Below are 18,397 nucleotides of genomic sequence, written 5' to 3'. Positions count from 1 at the left end.
AGAGAGAGAGAGAGAGAGAGAGACGCCTGACAGTTGGCGTTAATGTTAGATCCTTTCCTCTTTGCCCAACCATAAGCTGCTTGGCTTTCGTGGTAGGGTAACCGTTTTTCTTTTTCGCTCTGCACTTCTTTTACGTTTATTGCACTATAGATGCGGCGGCACCCGACAAACTTAAGTGGAACTTGCTTCTGCGTGGTTTATGGGGCTTACTGAGCAATCAAATGCTCAAGAATACCGGCAGGCTTGACTTCACTCAAAGCTATGGAGACTCACGGAGGTTTATCCTAGGAAAACAACTTAATTAGCAAAAATAGGCCTAAAACGCCCAAATCTATGTCTAAAAGCAAAAATGTAGTCCTGTACTTTGATAAACAACATTGACAATTAATTATCCATGGTATTAACTGAATGTTTATTATCCGCACTTCGGTCTTGGTTGACTGTCTGTTGGTCCCGTGGAAAAGGATATGTTTCGTCTAATCTAAGGCTTGCACATAAAACCATTCTGGTACTATATTAGGGTAAGGCAATTTTCTCAGATTGCTTTTCAACTGCATTCGTCGATAAGTATTTGGCTTGTCTGTCGATTACACGGCTGGCTCCCTCTCATTTACATATGCCATATCATGAGAATGACCCATCTTGTTTGAGATGATGACGGCTCAAATAAAGACCAGCTCCTTTGCTGCTTAATTCGACGTCGTTCTTTCATGAAATTCATAGTTTTTTCGTTTTATCCCTTACGAACGTCTTCCAGCCTTATGGCAAAGGTAATTAGAGACTCGTAACATGGGGTCTTCGTACCTCATAATAATACATATTGCTTCAGTTTGATTTGAACCCGCATTGCTGCCTGCCTTTTTAAAATAGCCAGGCTCCGCTGAACGTTTGGACAAACAACACAGCCCCTGTCTAAATGTTTAGGTGACTCTAGCAAACGATACGTTTGAGACATCCTGTCTCATTTTCGTTCAGTTTCTTTGCTAAACAGCGTTATCAAATGAGAACGCTCTTAAATCTTCTGTTGCTCTATAATATAACAAGTCGAAGGCTCATATCAAAAAGCGGCTTTCGATAATGCCAGTATTTAAAACTCGACTGGATCATTGTCGCTTGCACTACAGACGTAGTCGTCCGGCTGCAGGTTCAGCGAGGCCTGTAGCTATCGCTCTCTTCAATATGTATTTGGGTTAAAGAGATAGCTTGAACGAGAGTAGAAAAAAATAGTAGGAGAAAATCTCAGGACCATTTTCGCATCGGAATAATACAATTTCCGCGTAGTGCTTTTTGAAAAAGAAGCTTCGAGGAAAGCAAGTAAGAAAGATTAAATAGGCGACAATATCCGTCGCCTACCATGAACAGTTCAGAACTGCGATCGCTGCTTAGGCAGACTGCTCGATCTCTATCGGACACTGGGGGATCAGGTTCCGAAAAATAAAATAGATCTCCGTGAAGAAACGAGGCCAGGGTTCAGTTGAAGATTTTCATATACGTTCTACGCGTGTTCTCAGTAATGCATTCAAGAAGTGGAACTACAATTTATACACGTTATACATGTGCAGAAACTCTTATTCAATGTTGCCATTTCCCCATTTATGAAATATCTAACTGAATATTTAGCACAGTTACTCCTATTCAAAGCTTCTGCGTAGGTATTGTCCTAAAGCTATATGCAGTGTGAGGTTAACTTTCATCAAACAGATCGTATTATTTGCCTCCATGTGATCTAGAGCAGTTCAAGCTTGGCGTACTTATCAAAAGGCCTGTATGTGGTAATGGTTTGTATGTGCAGCGGTTACATCGAAATTTGTTCAGCGTAGACAATTTCATATACTCATAAATGTTCTTCTTTCTTTCTTCATTCTTTATTGCCTTAAATATTGTAAAAACCTCCTTTTTCCGCCATTTTGCTACGTCTAACCTACCAGGAACTAAGCTGGCTGCTGCTCAGATATATGTTCCTTACGTTATCGAGCCGATAGCTGGCCCAACAGCGTGTGGTTTGACCGGATTAGATCAGATCTGTACCTATGCAGGAATACGTAGGTCGTGCGCGGCACGATCGGGGCGACGGAGGCTGAAACAATGTGCACCTATCCCTTTTTCATCTTCGAAGTCACGTACTAGGCTTACTTCTGGGTAGCGGTGTCGCTTGAATATCCTGCGATCCCGCTTGACGCTCTATACTCGCTTCCACACACTCGCGACACGAATACATGGGGCCGCGGGCGCTTTGTTTTGCTCTGGCTTTCGTCCCTTCAGTTTCGTGCATTGCCGCTCTGCACTTCTACTACAATACGATTCGTGCTGGGAGCGCACGTATAAGCTAGAAATAGCAGAAGGGCATGGATCGTGTCACGTCTCACCTTATTCTCTCGTACGATCCCTTTTTCTGCTCTTACTACAACTGCTGCTAGTTGTAGTACTAGAGGAACGACTTGTTCCCATAAACTCATTTCATCCCCTGTCTTTTTTCCTCTCTATTTTTCTTACGATAGCTAGCTTTCCGGTCTTTTATGTGTACAATTATAAGAAGATTGCGAAAAATTCTAGAGGGAAGATGTCAGGCTACAGCCAAGTAAGAGGCTATTGAGCAAAATTAAACGTTATGTTTGTTGGATGAAGTGAAGCTCGCACCAAGTTGTGCTTGTATATTATACTTGTAGAAGTAGTAGCACAGTTGCGCGCATAGTAAGATGGTAGTAGCGAACGATCTAATAGATGGAACTCTGATTTTCGTGTATGGATACTCAGTTTGCTAACAGTGTGTTCTTTTGTTTATAGATCCTAAGAGGCTTGGGTCTGAGCCCGATTTGGACTTCGGCTTAACCTTTTCTAACTGTCTCGTTCTCCTGCCATGCCCTTTTGTATTTTTCATGAAAAATACATAAATATCTATGTACAAACAGAAAAAAATGTGTATGCTCGTCCATTCCAGCAACCACTTCTTCCTCGTAATTTGGATTCTGCCTACCGTTCTACTACGTACAACCCCCTGAGTTTCATAAAGCGAACAGGAAGTTTAGCCAAGGTTCCACATCCACACTTCAAAAGAGCCTTTTCGTCGATTGTTCTTCGTCCAGCGGCTTTGCTTTATCTGCCACTCGGCGGTAGGCAACGAATCGTTTGCGATGCGACCATTTTAACCAATTGATTGACGTCGACCGTCATTGATTTAGTTAAAGAGATATCACTTTAATTCCATGTATATTATCGATACTGTGCTATAGTTTACTATATTGATATTTGGCTTGGCTATTGAGCCATTTTGAGCACGTATCGATATGTCTCGTCTGCATAATATTGTGGTTTTCTCTAAATCTTCTTCGTTTCACAATGAACCCTTGATAGTCGTCCCCTTCCGCTGGTAGACTGATCAGGTTCTAGTCTGCTGGCATATCGTTCGCTTCTGCGTTGTTGGTTTTGGCTTTGAAGTAGTCGTTTCTGCGCGTCCATGTGTTGTTTCTCAGAAGAAAGCGGGTGCCCGAAGCGATCTTTATTAAGTAAAGGCGACATGGGAACAAGAAAGGGGAGGATGATGGCATATCAAAGGGTGCTGCGGAGGAACAGAGAGCAGGGTATCGATACCAGGAGAGGATTAGGCGGGCAGAACAGCGTATAGGGCCTTCCGTCCACTTGATTTTTTCAAATGACAACCTTTGCCCTGCTTAGCACCAACGCATTGTATACAATTTTTTGGTCACCGCTTTTTACGATACTTCAGACTGCTAGATATAAGCGGAACCTAACCTGAAACCATGTAAAATTAAAGGATCTTGGAAGAAGGAGGTTTTTTAAGTAGACTACGCTATTCACAATGTACGCTGGCTAGTCAACATTGGTGCTCAGAAGCGTCTTCAGTTTATCTTGGTTTAGCGCTGGGGGTGCTCGCTCAGCTAACTGCGCACTCATGATTGGTCGAAGCGCCCGACCTGCCTTTGCATTACCTTGGTATCTAAAGTGTGGGGTCTGGCATAGGAAAAAATTTGGTTTCTTATCTACTTCGCGGGTGCAGTCTCGAGTGCCAATATCCACCCTATATATATACATATGACGTCCGAATAAGGGGATTTTCGCGTGCACATCCAACATATGCGTCAACGGCAAGTGTTGTGCCGTGACGCGGACTCGCCTTGGGTAGTGGATAGCCTTTCTCGGTGGGTACTCTTCACCCTTTTATACATCTTCTTGTTTGAGTCGGTTTATCAGCCAGCCGGCCAGCCACACCAAAGGCAACACCTTAAGTGGTGGCCCGCTTCCTGCTAAAGCTGCCGTTTCTACTCAACCGGATACATTATTTCGATCATTACCATCACTACCATAATCAGAATCATCAGTATATATCGTTATCGATACACCGCTCGTTTCGGGCACCAGCATCAATTTGGGCACTAGAAGTTACGACGCTAGGCGAACCCTCAGGAGCGACTTTTGGTGTTTTTCAAACAGCTAGCCCGCACGGTCCATTACGTGGCCCATCATCTTATTATTTACCTCCGCAATTATGACTCTATTGGTTTCGTCATCCGTTCATAATTGAACGTTTTTCCGCATTAGTTGCTGCTGCTGCTGCTACTGCTGCTGCTGACGTCTTCCCTCGCCAGCGTCTCGCGTTGCTGCTTTGCATCGTACTCTTGGCATTTAATCGCTTTACGTTTGGCGAGATGCAAGTCTTTCTCAAACTTGCATGACCGCAGAGAAAAAAAGGCCATCCAGCTTTCCTGAATGTTCTTTACTAAGCGCTTCGAAACTCGTAGTAGCAGTACCAAGCTGGGATGTGAAGCCGGCTGCAAAAGGCACGATGCGACCGTTCCCGCTTTCACAAGGACGGCCGTTCGTTGCTAGGCTGTGGGGTGACATTTATATGCAGGGTGCGCAGCTCCTATACGTATAGAATTTTGTGCCCATAGCGAGTTCGACATCTTCCTAGCATCATTGGCGAAGGTGGCTTGAACTATAACGGCAACAACCTGTACGCTTTTACCAGCGGCGAAGGTAATAACCATAAACGGGCGCCTTCGGCAAGAATGGAAATCAAAATGTTGGTAACGGGCACCAATGACTGACAAGTTCTTACGAGGTGGTGAGGCTTGACGATAAGTCGAGAAAACACCAACGAACATGAAGAGTTTACATAAGTGGCTCGAAATGACAGGCATACCTAGCTGAAGTGTAACTTATACCATTACACAGCTTTTGTAGAAAAGAAGCGAGCAAGTCGTTTCCTTACGCTGAGTGAGCTCGTAAGAACAAACACTATCGCTGATGCTAATTGTTTTGCACTCTGCGATTTAGCTTCGATCCAATGCGCGTATGTATGTTTTCGTATATTAGATATGCCACGTGTGTTTAATTTGCTAGTTTTCAATAGATTGTAATTAATGGATCGTACAATGGCCGTCCAGTATCTAAGCCACATGCAGAGGCAGGCTGGTGTTGTTGGATAAAACAAAGGTCGGAAAAGCTTGGGTGCGTTGTCGGCATTTGTTGTTCGGCAACACTATCCCGCCATCGGCACATTGCGTGAAACGATCTATTTTCTCCAGCTCTGTTAGGACGTTAGCGCTCAGTTAAGCTGGTAAGTTAGGCCAGAGGAGGGGGGTTAGAGGGCCTTCTTCAGCTTTGGGGAGAGTTCATAATCAGCGCATTGGAATGCTTTTGCATTGCACATCTACGCTGTTATCTTTTCGCTTCGATATTTCACTAACGATGGCGTCGAGCGAACTACCCAACGCCAAAGACGAACACGTAAACAGTAGAATCCGGAAGCAATTTTTTTCGTGAATATCCACTCACAGTAAACAGCTGCAAAGGAATCCTTACCTGCTAGCTCTCCGAGCGGCCAGATGAAAATCCCAACTAATATCCGTTCGCCCATGTCTCCCTTTTGATCATACGGCACACTGTTGAAGTGACGCTACTCGTGCCCATTTGATTACAACCACTACGCAGCGTACCAGTAACCAACCGTGGCTGTGGTACGGATGTTGCTGCAAACAGATTTTCATCATCGCGTTGTGCTTCGAAGAGAACGTCAGCACAGGGTTACAGTCGCAGCTTTGTGACCGGGTCTGACTTTTCCAGTTACCTCGTCCTGGCCATCCAGCTGCTGCTGCTGCATCCGTAGTTGTATGCGGTGTGTGGAAGAACATGGAAAATCAAATCGAACAAATTAACCAGATATTTTCACTCTTCATATTCGTTCACGGCGCGGCGGTGATGCATAAATGAAATATTCATGTGGCTAGGATGAACCAGATTCGACGAAAGCTCTCGTGTCCCGCAAGCCGGTACGCATTGGCCTTAATTGGCTAATCAGCTATGGGTAATTCTATAACGGCTTGTCAAGCCAGTTTGCTCCGCTGTCGACAGCTTCTATATCATCATATGTACTTGTATATGACACATATTAGCATTAAAGCTAATATGGCTTGATAAGAACTCGGTTTTTGCTTCCCTCAGATTTATTCATCTCCTGTGAGCTCTACGACGACTCGACTTTGAACAGCGTCGAACTACGAAGGCTGCAGTTATTTACTCTTCCTCTATATTTCTCGCTTCTGTCTCGTTTCCCTGTCGTGCAATAGACACACTCCTGCAGCGACAGCACGCATCGATCGCCTTTCTAGGAGCGCCGTCAGAGTCGCTCACATACCCCAGTACATGAATATGCGGCCGTTAGGTAACAAACGACAGAGAGCCGACGAGGCATAGACGGCCCTGCTTCATGTGTTTGTTTCTAATCACGTATTCACTAACAAACTACTTTGGCCAAAGGCGAGTGCAGATCGATGTATACTGTCTTGAGTGTTTTTCTATGTATGTTGTGCTCGCTACTAACCGCTAAGAAATATGTGCCAGCGATAACCGACTTCAAACGAAGCTTAGCACATGTTCATTTCGTTGAAATTGCCTGCCCTACTAAGAACAGATTCTGGAAATAGGTAGCTAAAACCTGAATTATTAAAATAAGAGGGGTATGATTAGTCGAAAGAAGACGATCATTTACTGACCGCGTATATGTTTACGTGTATGGCCTATTTTTGAAATTTGCCCGAGAACTAATAAACAGCCACCACTCGGCTAGAAGAGGCCAACAGGCTACTGCTTTCGCCTCTATCAACCTCGTCAAAAAGGTCAGTCCAGTTGACTCGACAACATGTTAAATGGGCGACACACACATATCGCTAGAAACAGAAAGCCTTGGAATTGCCATGACATCCATTGTTTAAGAAAAGCAACGGTCAAGGTTACCTCACAAGGACCAAGAGAAAAGCTAGACATGACTCTCTACCATGCACGCCGTTCAGGGTGAGCGCTGTTATCGTATGAATGCTAGTAAAGCTTACCAGAACCCTTACACGCCGATGTCTGATGCTTTCATAAGGGCTTACAAATGTTCTTCTTGCTTGTCTGCTTGCCTGCCTTTTGGAAAAGCTATACGAGAATATTACACCGATGCACAGATGCTGAAATATACACATTTTTTATGTAGATTCATGGCATCGGATATCTGTCAACACGAAACGGGCAAACAGAGCAGAAGCACTGAGCCCACATTTGTGGCTGTTTGAGCTTGTGCAGACTGATCAAGGCGGAGATGCGCTAGGACATTTTTGGAGGAGTTTGTAGATTTTTGCTAAGCCTTTCGAGCCACGAAGTGGTTTGGGCCAACACCTGAGCAGACTGCTCGTCTTCACTTCCATACCTAGTGGTTAGAGGCTCGGGCCTGTCATGTACCAGTCATCTAGATCTCTAATGAGCACCCCTACTGCCTCCAACGCCGACGCCACTGGCTGGCTTTCATGAACATCATCACCATAACCATCGCTGCAATAGCAGTTGCCCACGCGTCATTCACGTGTTTATTATCACGAAGCAATATTTACCATATCTACAGCGTGGCAAAGTTCTTTAGGGCTAGCTAGCCCACAAATTGTTTAGCTTACACCAAACGGAGATGATGGTCGCGGGGACAGAGCTATTTTGTAGATCCAGCTGCCGAAGGGAAGGCAAACAGGAAAAGTGGAGTGTTCACTGAACGGCAGCACGGTTAGGGTATAATATCGAAGAGAGTAGGGGGCGCTGTGACGGCGGCTTGTTTGTGCTCAAGAAAAGTCGTATTGGCAGACTGGGGGATGGGACTCGATGACCAAGAGTATAGTATTCGGGGTCGATTTCCATTACTCTTTATAACTAATCTAAGAAAAGAACTAGTCGAAAATTAGTGCCAGTTCAACAGTCTGTGCATGTATTTATTGCATCTATGAGTGACTAGATTTTGTTATGCATCCAATATGTTTCTAGTAATTCAATAACGGGTAGCGGAGGTATGAGTTAATAAAAACAATCACGGTTATTTCTCCTGGTGGTTCAGTGTCATATAGGCAGGCCGTAAAGGGCATGCAGCAGGCAAGGGAAATGTCACGCGCACAACCATAAGAACAAGTAGCTAATCACTAGATAAAGCCCATTAGATTAAATATATTGGTCTAAAATGAAAATCGTATCATTCATTAACATTGAATCAATTGGATCGCACATTCGGATAATATTTGAGCATCCGAGAGTGCATATTCTTACAATCGCGTATCGACCTTTTCTTGAATCTAGTAAGGTTTTCAGAACTGTTTGTAACTAACTTATAGCATACATAGATATTGATGATAACGCCAGTGAACTCGATCAATCGACGTACCCCGTTCTGCTTACACTTGCCAAGTTGGTTGGTTGGTTGGTTGGTCTTTTCGCTTCTTGTTGACCAGTTTCGGAGAAACCTCGGCACTGCTAGATCAAAATATCCATTCGACCGCTTGCCCTTCGCAGAAAACGGAGGTAAGGTACACCTTGGAAGTGAGGGACTCCTGCATTCGTTTGTTCGTTGAGAAGACGAAAAGGAGTTGGTTAGTTAGACGGGAGCATGCCTCGCCTATTCGACAACCAAAAACATGAACCATCTCCCCCAACGCTGCGTCTGCTACTGTTCGAAAGGCCGCTATTACCCTACATACTAATACAGCTGTGGTTGGGCTCTTCAACAAGACGCAGTGATCGTCAATCAGACCGCTTACCTCATCCGATAGCGGTACACAGCCTTCGTTCGTTTCGCCGTTGTTTAGGACCGTGTAGGCCTGTTTGAGAACCCGGTTGAGCCGAGGGTCCTCGTTTCTTCGCTCAACGCCTCTTTTTTTTCCCTTTTTTTTTATCTCGCAACCACTCACATTTCTGTGGATCCTTCGTCGTTCTTCCGCGGTTCCCTTGTCCCGTCCTCTGTATGCAACGTTGCTGTCGATCTTATCCTCTCCTCTCGTGCGGAGCAGCAAGCAATGCTTCCTGCAAGCGTGAGCGCCACTGCGGCCATGGCAGCGACAGGCGCGATCGTACTTCAGGCTATTCACTTTGATCGTTTCATCGAATTACTGGATAGCTCAGATTACGAACATTTCCCTTGAATGCATATTGGTGGTTTGCCGGTAGAAGATTTTGTTGCAATAGTGGAGGCTGGAGCGGTAAAGGATAGGTAGCTTTCTCCAATCTGGTGTCAGCCTGTCTAGAACGTAATTCATTTTCTACAGCCAAGCCTGGGCGACAAGTAACAGGCGGTTACTGCGGCTGGCTTGTATAGCGGTCATGGTTAAGTACATTTAGCTCCATGCTCCTTTGTCGGGTTGGCATAAAAGTTAACGTCTATTCACGAGTATGTTGGACAAAAAATATGTCGGCCGCCCGCCCAGTCGCTGTAAATCTCAGCAGCTGAAGCGACACTCGGAAAAGGGAACGCTGGGGGGGGGGGGGGACTATTACAAAAACGTTTGTATAGGGGCGTCATATAGGGGGGTGGCGCCCTCTATCTGCACTCGTCCTTTGCATTTCCATAATCGAGAAACTAAATTCCGCTTCTCCAGTAACCAGTCGAGTTATCTCGTAGGCCAGCGCTTGCAACTGGTAGATAGTAAGAGTTGGTTGCTTTGTTAAGAGATGCCGGAGAACTCTTCACCGAGAAGTCATTCGCCAGTCGTACCCAACAGTTTTGACTGGCACTCGGGAAATATCCACTAGTGAGAGCATGCCTGCATTTCTCACAAGCAGAGCTTTAAAAAGTTTATCTGCCTCCAGCGTCCCGCCTTCTCGACCGGAAAAACCAGCCAGAAGTAATCCAAGGTCCAGGCTCGACTGACTCTCTTGTCCACTCTACTAGCGCCTACTCTTTTTTATCTATATAATATGTGAAATTCATTCATGTGGACATCCGAACAAACTAAAAGAACCCTCCATCGCTGAGTATTACATACAGTCACGTTTATGAAGGCGATACTCTTCGGCCAGGATAAGATCGGAGCGATCAATGCACAAAAGGTAACAGCACACAAAAGTTACCTTAAGAACTGATTTTACACACCTAAAGCGTTCTCCTGAGGGAAACAGCATATGAATTGTGTATCAGACATAGCGCTCGAAATAACTGGTCCGTACTTCCTTACTGAAGGGACTGTATGACAAAAGTTGTTTACATAAAACTTCTACATTGAACATATTTTACTAATGTAAAAAAGTATAAATATACATGTAGTTTAGATCGGTTGTTTGTCCAGTTGTTAACATAAGCATTGTTATCTCATTAAAATCCTCTATACGGTGTACTAGTTGAATTCGGGTTCACGGCTGACTAATTTCATTCAGATATCAAATTCAGACCAGTACACTACCGCCAGAGTCGATTACTCTGATTGAATCAGCAAAATCGGGCGTCTCGAGCCCCCTCTGAGGTATTATTCGGCCTAGTTTGTCCTGCGTTTGCTATATGGACTAAACCGACGAAGGTCATTAGGAGAACATTTTGTATTTACAGGATTTAAGTGGCCTACAATAACTATCTCTCTCAGCTGATAACGTACAGAACCAGGCTTAAAAAAGACCAATGGCTAACATAATTAGTAGCCTAACTTGAGTGACCATTCCTACCCACCCCCTCCAAATCGAACGCTGGTAAGGATCATTGTCAGTGTGTTACACAGTTGGGGTTAGTATTATTACATTGTAACGATAATCAAATTGTAGAAAGCGTATCCTATTGATACATCGATGAGGCGACACGTTCGGATGTACCAATGACACATGCAAAAAATATCAAAATAATATAAGTTACAACATACAAGTAACTGTACATATTTTGTTCCTTAAAGCCTAGTACCGCTTTATTAGGTGGTCGCATTAAAACTTACCAAGACATATAATAAAGGAGATACGAAGAGGTTCAGGAAATATATTCTATGCAACCATGAGAGGTTAAGGGGCTACACAAAAGCAATGTTGTGCGGTGGGCATCAATGAAGGCGTTGGAAAAAGGAAAGCGCGTGCAGAAAAATTGGGCTGAATATATATGTATATATCTGAAGCAATACAAGGCTTTATTAAAGCTAGATATATAAAGCCAGGCAGTAATTTTTCTTTTCTTCTGGGCCTTCGGGTTCCTGTCAGATATATACGTCCCTGACAGCTGACGGTGCTTTATAGAAGTCATGACTAGACTAACTAATAATGGAAACGCCTCTAAATGGCCAATACATAGCATGAGCTCGATTAATGTGCATGAGGTAATGACGGGCTTTTGGTGTATTCGTATGAAACAAGTCCGATAAGCAGGAGTTCATATTAATGGAATTTTAAAAGCTTTTTTGCCACCAAATAGACATAACACACATTAAGAATTAGGGGTTTTAAGCAAGCACCAATTCATTGGGGAATCGGGAGGTAGGCGACAAGTTTGTTATTAACTTCATTCTTTACAGCCGGAGCATTTCATCAGTTCAAATTAGAGCTTTGAAAGCAATACATTACAGTGCCATATGCAACGAAGTACTTCGCGATCCGTTTACTGGTCATGGTGCAGCATAAACGTCTAATGAACACGGCTTGATATGGTAAAGCCAATTTTCATTTCATCATACCGATAATGTTGAACTCGATCGAGGAAAGCCACACAGGCAAAGTTAGCTTCGATGTTTCAACAACTTACAGTTGGAACATACCTTGTAAACTCACTAAGCGCACCCCCGATCTCATCAGAATATTTGGTCTAGTAACAGTCTCGATCAGCTCTCCAACAGGTCTTATTATCCTATCTACTCAAGAACGGTTAGGAGGATTTGATTTGAACGCAAAAAATTCGTATGTAGGCGCAAACTCAATCGAGTATACATTTAACAAGGCGTGGCTTATAAAGCTGCCGACGTGGCAAAACAAACGTGAGGTTGCGCGCAAACATCCGACGCGTGAAGATGAATGATGGTCGATCCAGGTAGGGCAGTCCGGGTTACCAGATACCGTTAACGACTACGTGCGGTATTTACCGTGTGAGCAATGTTTTTTTCATGTGGCTGTTCAGAAAGTAAATTTTATATCGTGACGTCATGTTTGACCTAAATGGTCATTTTTGAGTGGAGTGCTCGATTAGGAAAAGTTCAAGGTGTGCTAGACATGTAGTCATCCTGACGCAAGCATTCTTTAGTTCTGTACATTTTAAATTTACATTAGAATATCATGTGAAGCTGAGGAAGGATCGTTCGGTCTTAGCCCAGATTTCAGAAAATATAAATTTTGTTAACGCGCAAAAAACCGCCTGTTTGAAAGAATAGTCAGGTAGCGAGCCACCTGTTGTTCCGTACGACGATCAATCAAACAGCAAAAACTTATTCGAGACAATGCGCGATGGCATTTTATAAAATAATAGTGAACCAGACACGCACGAAAACCGATGTATTGGATTTAGGAACGTTTAGGTGTGGATATTATAAAGCGAATAGCCACGGCTGAATGTTTCAGCTCTATAACTAATATAAAAAGTCCTATAAAGCTTCTATGACAGGCGTGCGGTGGTAAACAGCGAGGTGGTTTGGTGTCAACAGGTGTCCAAGTTCAGATACTGGCTGTTTTGCAGACAGAAAAATTTCATCAGCTGTCAACACACACAAATTAAGATAAGCCAAGTAGATTTTTATTGAGGGGTTACATGACAATGATAGGCATGCGGAATAAAGTTGTTTTGAGACGTGGCAAAGAGCCAGACCATCAATTCGTTGTGTTCCTGCAACTAACGTCCTAATAAACATTGCACTTATGGCAACATGTTTAATGTAAGATGCGTTAGATCGAAGTTCGCGTGATATGATTTAAGTTCTTGGGCGCAGAATTGGAAAAATGAGTGAAGCAGGTATGTAGGTGAAGAAGGCAAAAGTACAGGCTGGAAAGGCCGTCATGGTTCAAATTAAGCACGCTTATAGCACACTCGGATATATATCGACTAAGCAGGCACTTATTACGTCGCACAAACTCTGGGTGAAGATGCGTAAGAGTGCCCAATACGTCATAAACAGACGCATGACTAAGTTAATGGTCAACAACAGCACTTGCATATGGTAAACACATGGAGCGCATCAAGAACCACTGACACGTATGCGTGACGTAAAGATGGTCTTTGTAAAAGACGGTTTCCAAAGGCAAAATGCGTATGATAGTTGGTGAATATGATACAAGACTGGGGGATGCATACCAACCAGATACAACCATGCATTATATAAATTAAAAATGTTCTGATTTCTCTAAAGCACGTTACCTAATTGACAAACGGCTCGGAGTCAGCGCAAACAGGTATTTGAGTGTAATAGGAATCCCGCAGGAACACTGTGGAGCTCGTCTTCAATTTTGCATATTTATATGTAGATTAAAGATGTGCCTCCTCCGAGCATTGGCGATTATTTGAAATTATATAATCCTTTTCTTAGCAGTCTTCCGGTATACTTTAATTCACACATTATTGAAATGCTAAGAATGGCCAGTTCTAAAGAGGATCCTGCTTCTTCGTTGTCCAGACAAATTGACTTTTATGCGAGACGCCATGAAAGTCTTCCATATAGAAGTTCCAAATACTCAAAGATATTACCGTCTTCTGACAGGGTCCAGAACAGATTTATACATAGGCTAAGTGCGTTTCTAGAAAGTAAGTTGTAGTAACTTCATGACGCTGCTGACATTAAGGTGTTTAAAGAACAATCAATCCGCGATCATTTGGAATTGAATAATAATAGAAATGTAATACTTTAAATAGAGGTCGATGGAGGCTCCCAAAGTTGCTCGTACGAAGCACATTAATTATGTTTATGCCTCAGAATCTAAAGCCATTTCGACCCCGTATAACACCTTGACCTAGCCCGAAGGGTGTTATAAGCCGAAGAGCCGCCAGCCAGGCGACCGGATCTGCTCAGCTTGGACGCACCAACCGTTGTACCGATGCGCTTTGCTATCAATGTCGAAAACGAGACCACTTCCAAGGTAACTGCCCACGTGCATGGCCATCAAACACCAGGCGACGCCAGCTCATTTTTCCGGCCATCCAAATTATTGAAGCCGTCTCCTCTTAGGTGTTTGAAATCGACGTCAAATTGGAACGCGTGGGGCTAATCTAGGTTGGACCGGACAGCGGTGGGGAGATGTCAGCGCACCCAACACGGTGCTACGGAATTAAAACTCCAAGTCGAAGGGGACTAGGTAAAGGTACTCGCCGTCGTCGACAACCTGGTTTGCAACGTTGAGTGACTCTCCCTAAGAAACAATTTTGTTTCAGCGAGAAATAAACCGGTTAATGTATCACCGTGTGCGCTAACAAAAGCCAGTCAACACACCCCCAGAATCGTTAAAGAGTATAGCTGCTACCGTCAAATTAGCGAAGTCCACGGTTCAGGTGAATAGGAACTTGCACGCATCCCCTGTTAGCATTTTCGTGGTCTCCTTTTCGCATAGTGACAGCTACCTCAAAACGAGCACGTAAAGTCTTGGACACCAAACTCGAACGACGCTATATATATGTTAAAGAAGATAAAAATTCAGGAAAATAGACCATCCTCGTCTCGGAGCCTTCCGACCCACCGGGTCGGAAGGCTCCGAGACGCTTTTTGCCCATGTTTCATATCGGCAATAGTCAGCTTGACCGTATGCATTTTATGTAGTCAAGCGTTCATTCCAAAAGCCGATAGAGCTACCCGCAACATCCCTCATCAGTTATACTGTACCCACCGATGGCCACATTTCCTAGTATACAAGTCCACGGCAAGTCGCATCAGTACAACGGGTTCGCATAGCCGACGAAATTTAGCAGATGTTAGATAATGAACCCACATTCAGTCTATGGACTTCCGCGGTCGTTCGGGTGGAAATGAAAGACGGTCAAATTCGGTTTTGTGTGGATTATCGTAGATTAAATGCGGTCATATAGAAGGACGTCTTCCCATTGCCTTCGACCTGTCAAAAAAAGCACAGATGTTTTCCACATTTGATTTGACGAGCATCTATTGTTAGACCTCTACGACTGACAATGACAAAGAGAAAACCGTATTTTGCACTCTAGACGGTTTATATCAATTCAAACGGGTGCTTGCCGGGTTGGCCAATGATGAACTGGGCATTAGTCAGTTGGTGTACAAGATGGCTTTGTGGCTTATCTCGATGATATGATCGTATTCTCCAGAAGATTCGAAAAGCATCTACATTATCCTCGCACATCTTAAAAGCATCGAAATGCTGTTTCGCTAGGCGTAAGGTCGTATATCTCGGGGATAGGGTTTTCTCGCTAGGAACCTTTCCTAACCTATAGAAGGTTGCGGTGATCGATGCCTTATCGCCACCTACTATTGTTTGTCAGTTTTAGGTTTTCAGGGATAACGCCGGTTCATACGGAATTTTGCCGAACTGCTATACGGCTTGTTAGAAGCGGGCGTCGATTTCCCATGAGTTGCGCCTGACCAGGCAAAATTTCTGACCTAACATGGAATAGATGAATTCTAAGACATTTCTAGGAAAACTAGCCGATCGAAGCACAGATAGGCGCAAGCGGTGCCAGCCTGGGGGGTGACGCTCTTCCAGCTTGACTGGGACAAGAGGATAAATGGTATTTGTCGCAAATGGGATCTCTGGCTGTTATCCAAACAATAAAGAAACATCATCGCTGCCACCAAGTTTGCGACAATCACAATGTCCGACCGCTGGGAAGTGACAACTGACCGGCCAGCGGATGGATATTATGTACCTATAATGGCTGGAACTGGATATACTTATAGTATAATATAAGTTACTCATTAATTTCGATTGAATATGTGCATGTACGAGTGAACGGGTCTTTCTGCCAAAATCGGATTTTAACTGGCCGTTCTGCCTGCAGTATAATTTTACCAAATGTGTCTGGTATATTTGCTTAGTTAACGAACAGTCAGATAGCTGCGAAACTGCTGTGCACGGTAACCGTTAATACTAACGGGATAGATCTTTGAGAGCTTTTGGATATCGACTGTTAGTAATATGCATCAAAAGCTGGGTTGTTCATCGTTGTTGATTAGATGAATGGGCCTGTGTGTTTATCATGCCCAGGTTAGTGATTCCAAAAACGGTTTGTCGGAGGGCCGTCCTTGAAAAGCTCTTTTTCTACGCAGCTTCAAATTGTGAGCCTGGTGATCGAACCTTTATGAATTATCTAATCAATAAGTGAAAAAGATTAATAATGTAGAAATAGACCACAAAGAACATGCAAGACACTGTTACATAGTATAAAATATATAAATTGACAATGTTAAAATGCTTTTTTGTTTTCATTAAAATTACTATAAGTTCGCATATAAATACATACAATCGTATAATGAACAAACTGCAAGCAGGAGTGACGGTTACATTATTTAAATACATACTCATGTGTTCGAGTAGACAAAGAGACCATTTACGTGGGAAAGTATTTGCTAATTCTCAAGACGGTGCTATCCCTCTTACATTGTTTATACTGTTCAATTATCAATGAAGTGCCAAATGGTAACGATCATCCTAATTGTTTTGGATGTATGCCATTTTTCAGGCTGTCCTTCGCAATGCGTCCGGAGAATTACATCGGGCACGAGGCGTATACATACACGAGGTATTTATAATCGTTCCACGCTCGTGGGGTTCCAGGGGTACGTGGGCCCCACAAAAGCCTCCTAAGGTTAAAGCTCCAAGTTGGCAACAATGGAACCGCGCCGATATCCTCATCGAGCGAGGAGAAGAGTCAGTATTTGGCGAAATTCCATTCGTAGTACAATATGGCGGTTGTGGTGTACAAGGTAGGCACCTTGTCGTGCCCGATACGTTCCTGCGAACCTACGCTGCCAATAGCGATCAGTCGCCGAACCGTTTCGACAAATACGGAAAACCACGTAAGTAGTGTAACGCAGCTAGTTTTAGTAACATTTTGATATTATGTTGTAAAACACTGATAGAAGTCCATATGCAGGTATACAGGCCTTTATCAGCGCCGATCAACTTAGCCGTAGCTAGACTGGAGTTCACCTTCGAAACAGGCGTTTATTGACGCCTGGCCGGCCGAATTGCGTAATACAAAACAGACAAAAATCATCCGATTCCACTTCTTTCAGATCACGTGCTTCTGCGCGAGTGGGCCGTGTATCGTTATGGAGTATTTAAAGAGCATGGCTTCCCGCGCGATCCGGTTTATCCCTTATATCTCCCAAAGCCTGGCAGTCAGGACCCCAACGAAATTGAGCTGAATGTATGCGCTAACGGTCCGGTTAAACCGCAGTTCAGGTTCGTATCATTTTTGGTTTACATACAAAGTAATGTCGCTCCCACGAGTTGCAGCTTTCTAACAAAACAGTACAAACTTTTGCTTTGCGCACGGAACTGCAGTTTGGACAACAGTCAAGTTATCGCAAAAGTTAATGGTCAAAAAAAAGCGTTACACTGCGTAAAACGTTTTACGCCGCGATTATTATGTCATTATAACCGTTGCATTAACTAACTACGTATGGGAAAATTCGCGACGCGTTCTTTCTTTATATATATATGTATGTATGTATGTATGTATGTATATATACACGAATGTATGTGAGAAGTTAACTCTCCTGCTTGCCAGCTACAGTAACAATGGCATACGCCTATTGACAGCATTGATACAAGCACTATCAGATGATTTTGGAAGCGTGTGGGCACATCTAGCCAGGCAAGCGGGCTTATAACACTTATATAGGCTAATGACTGCCTTGATGACATGAAGGTTCCTGTCGAAACGTTCGCTGCAAGACTCCTGGGATTAAGCGCAATGGCAGCTTTGCTTCAGGTAGAATTCCGCGGATTTCTTTAATGGAGGTATGAAAATCGCTTATTCTCACGCGGTACCTTCAATTGCTATTTTCGATAATAATTTTAAAAATGTTCAAAAACCTGTTGTGACAGCAGTCGTGTTCATTAACCAAACGCTACAGGCACATACTATGCCTGATGATGGCAAAGATAATTGATGATGCCGACCGCTAATTCTTAGCGTCAGACAAATTGCTTGAGTAGCAATAGTATAGGTTCCGAAGAC

The 18,397-nt window shown here is 43.6% G+C and overlaps 1 protein-coding gene across 1 annotated transcript in view; it reads left to right on the top strand.

Annotated features, from left to right (window-relative positions):
- Positions 1-18,397, top strand: part of LOC111265812 (calcium-activated chloride channel regulator 1) — a 96,146-nt gene that overhangs the window by 58,818 nt on the left and 18,931 nt on the right. The window contains exons 2-3 of the mRNA XM_022842740.2: positions 16,892-17,228; positions 17,448-17,616. Coding sequence (XP_022698475.1) covers positions 16,892-17,228; positions 17,448-17,616 — 506 coding nt within the window. The remainder of the gene's footprint in view (positions 1-16,891; positions 17,229-17,447; positions 17,617-18,397) is intronic.

The sequence above is a fragment of the Varroa jacobsoni genome, unplaced genomic scaffold, assembly GCF_002532875.2.
Source record: "Varroa jacobsoni isolate VJ856 unplaced genomic scaffold, vjacob_1.0 scaffold_1015, whole genome shotgun sequence".
Classification (NCBI taxonomy): Eukaryota; Metazoa; Arthropoda; class Arachnida; order Mesostigmata; family Varroidae; genus Varroa; species Varroa jacobsoni.
Note: the sequence above shows the minus strand (reverse complement) of the source record. Positions and strands in the feature narration are given on the sequence as shown.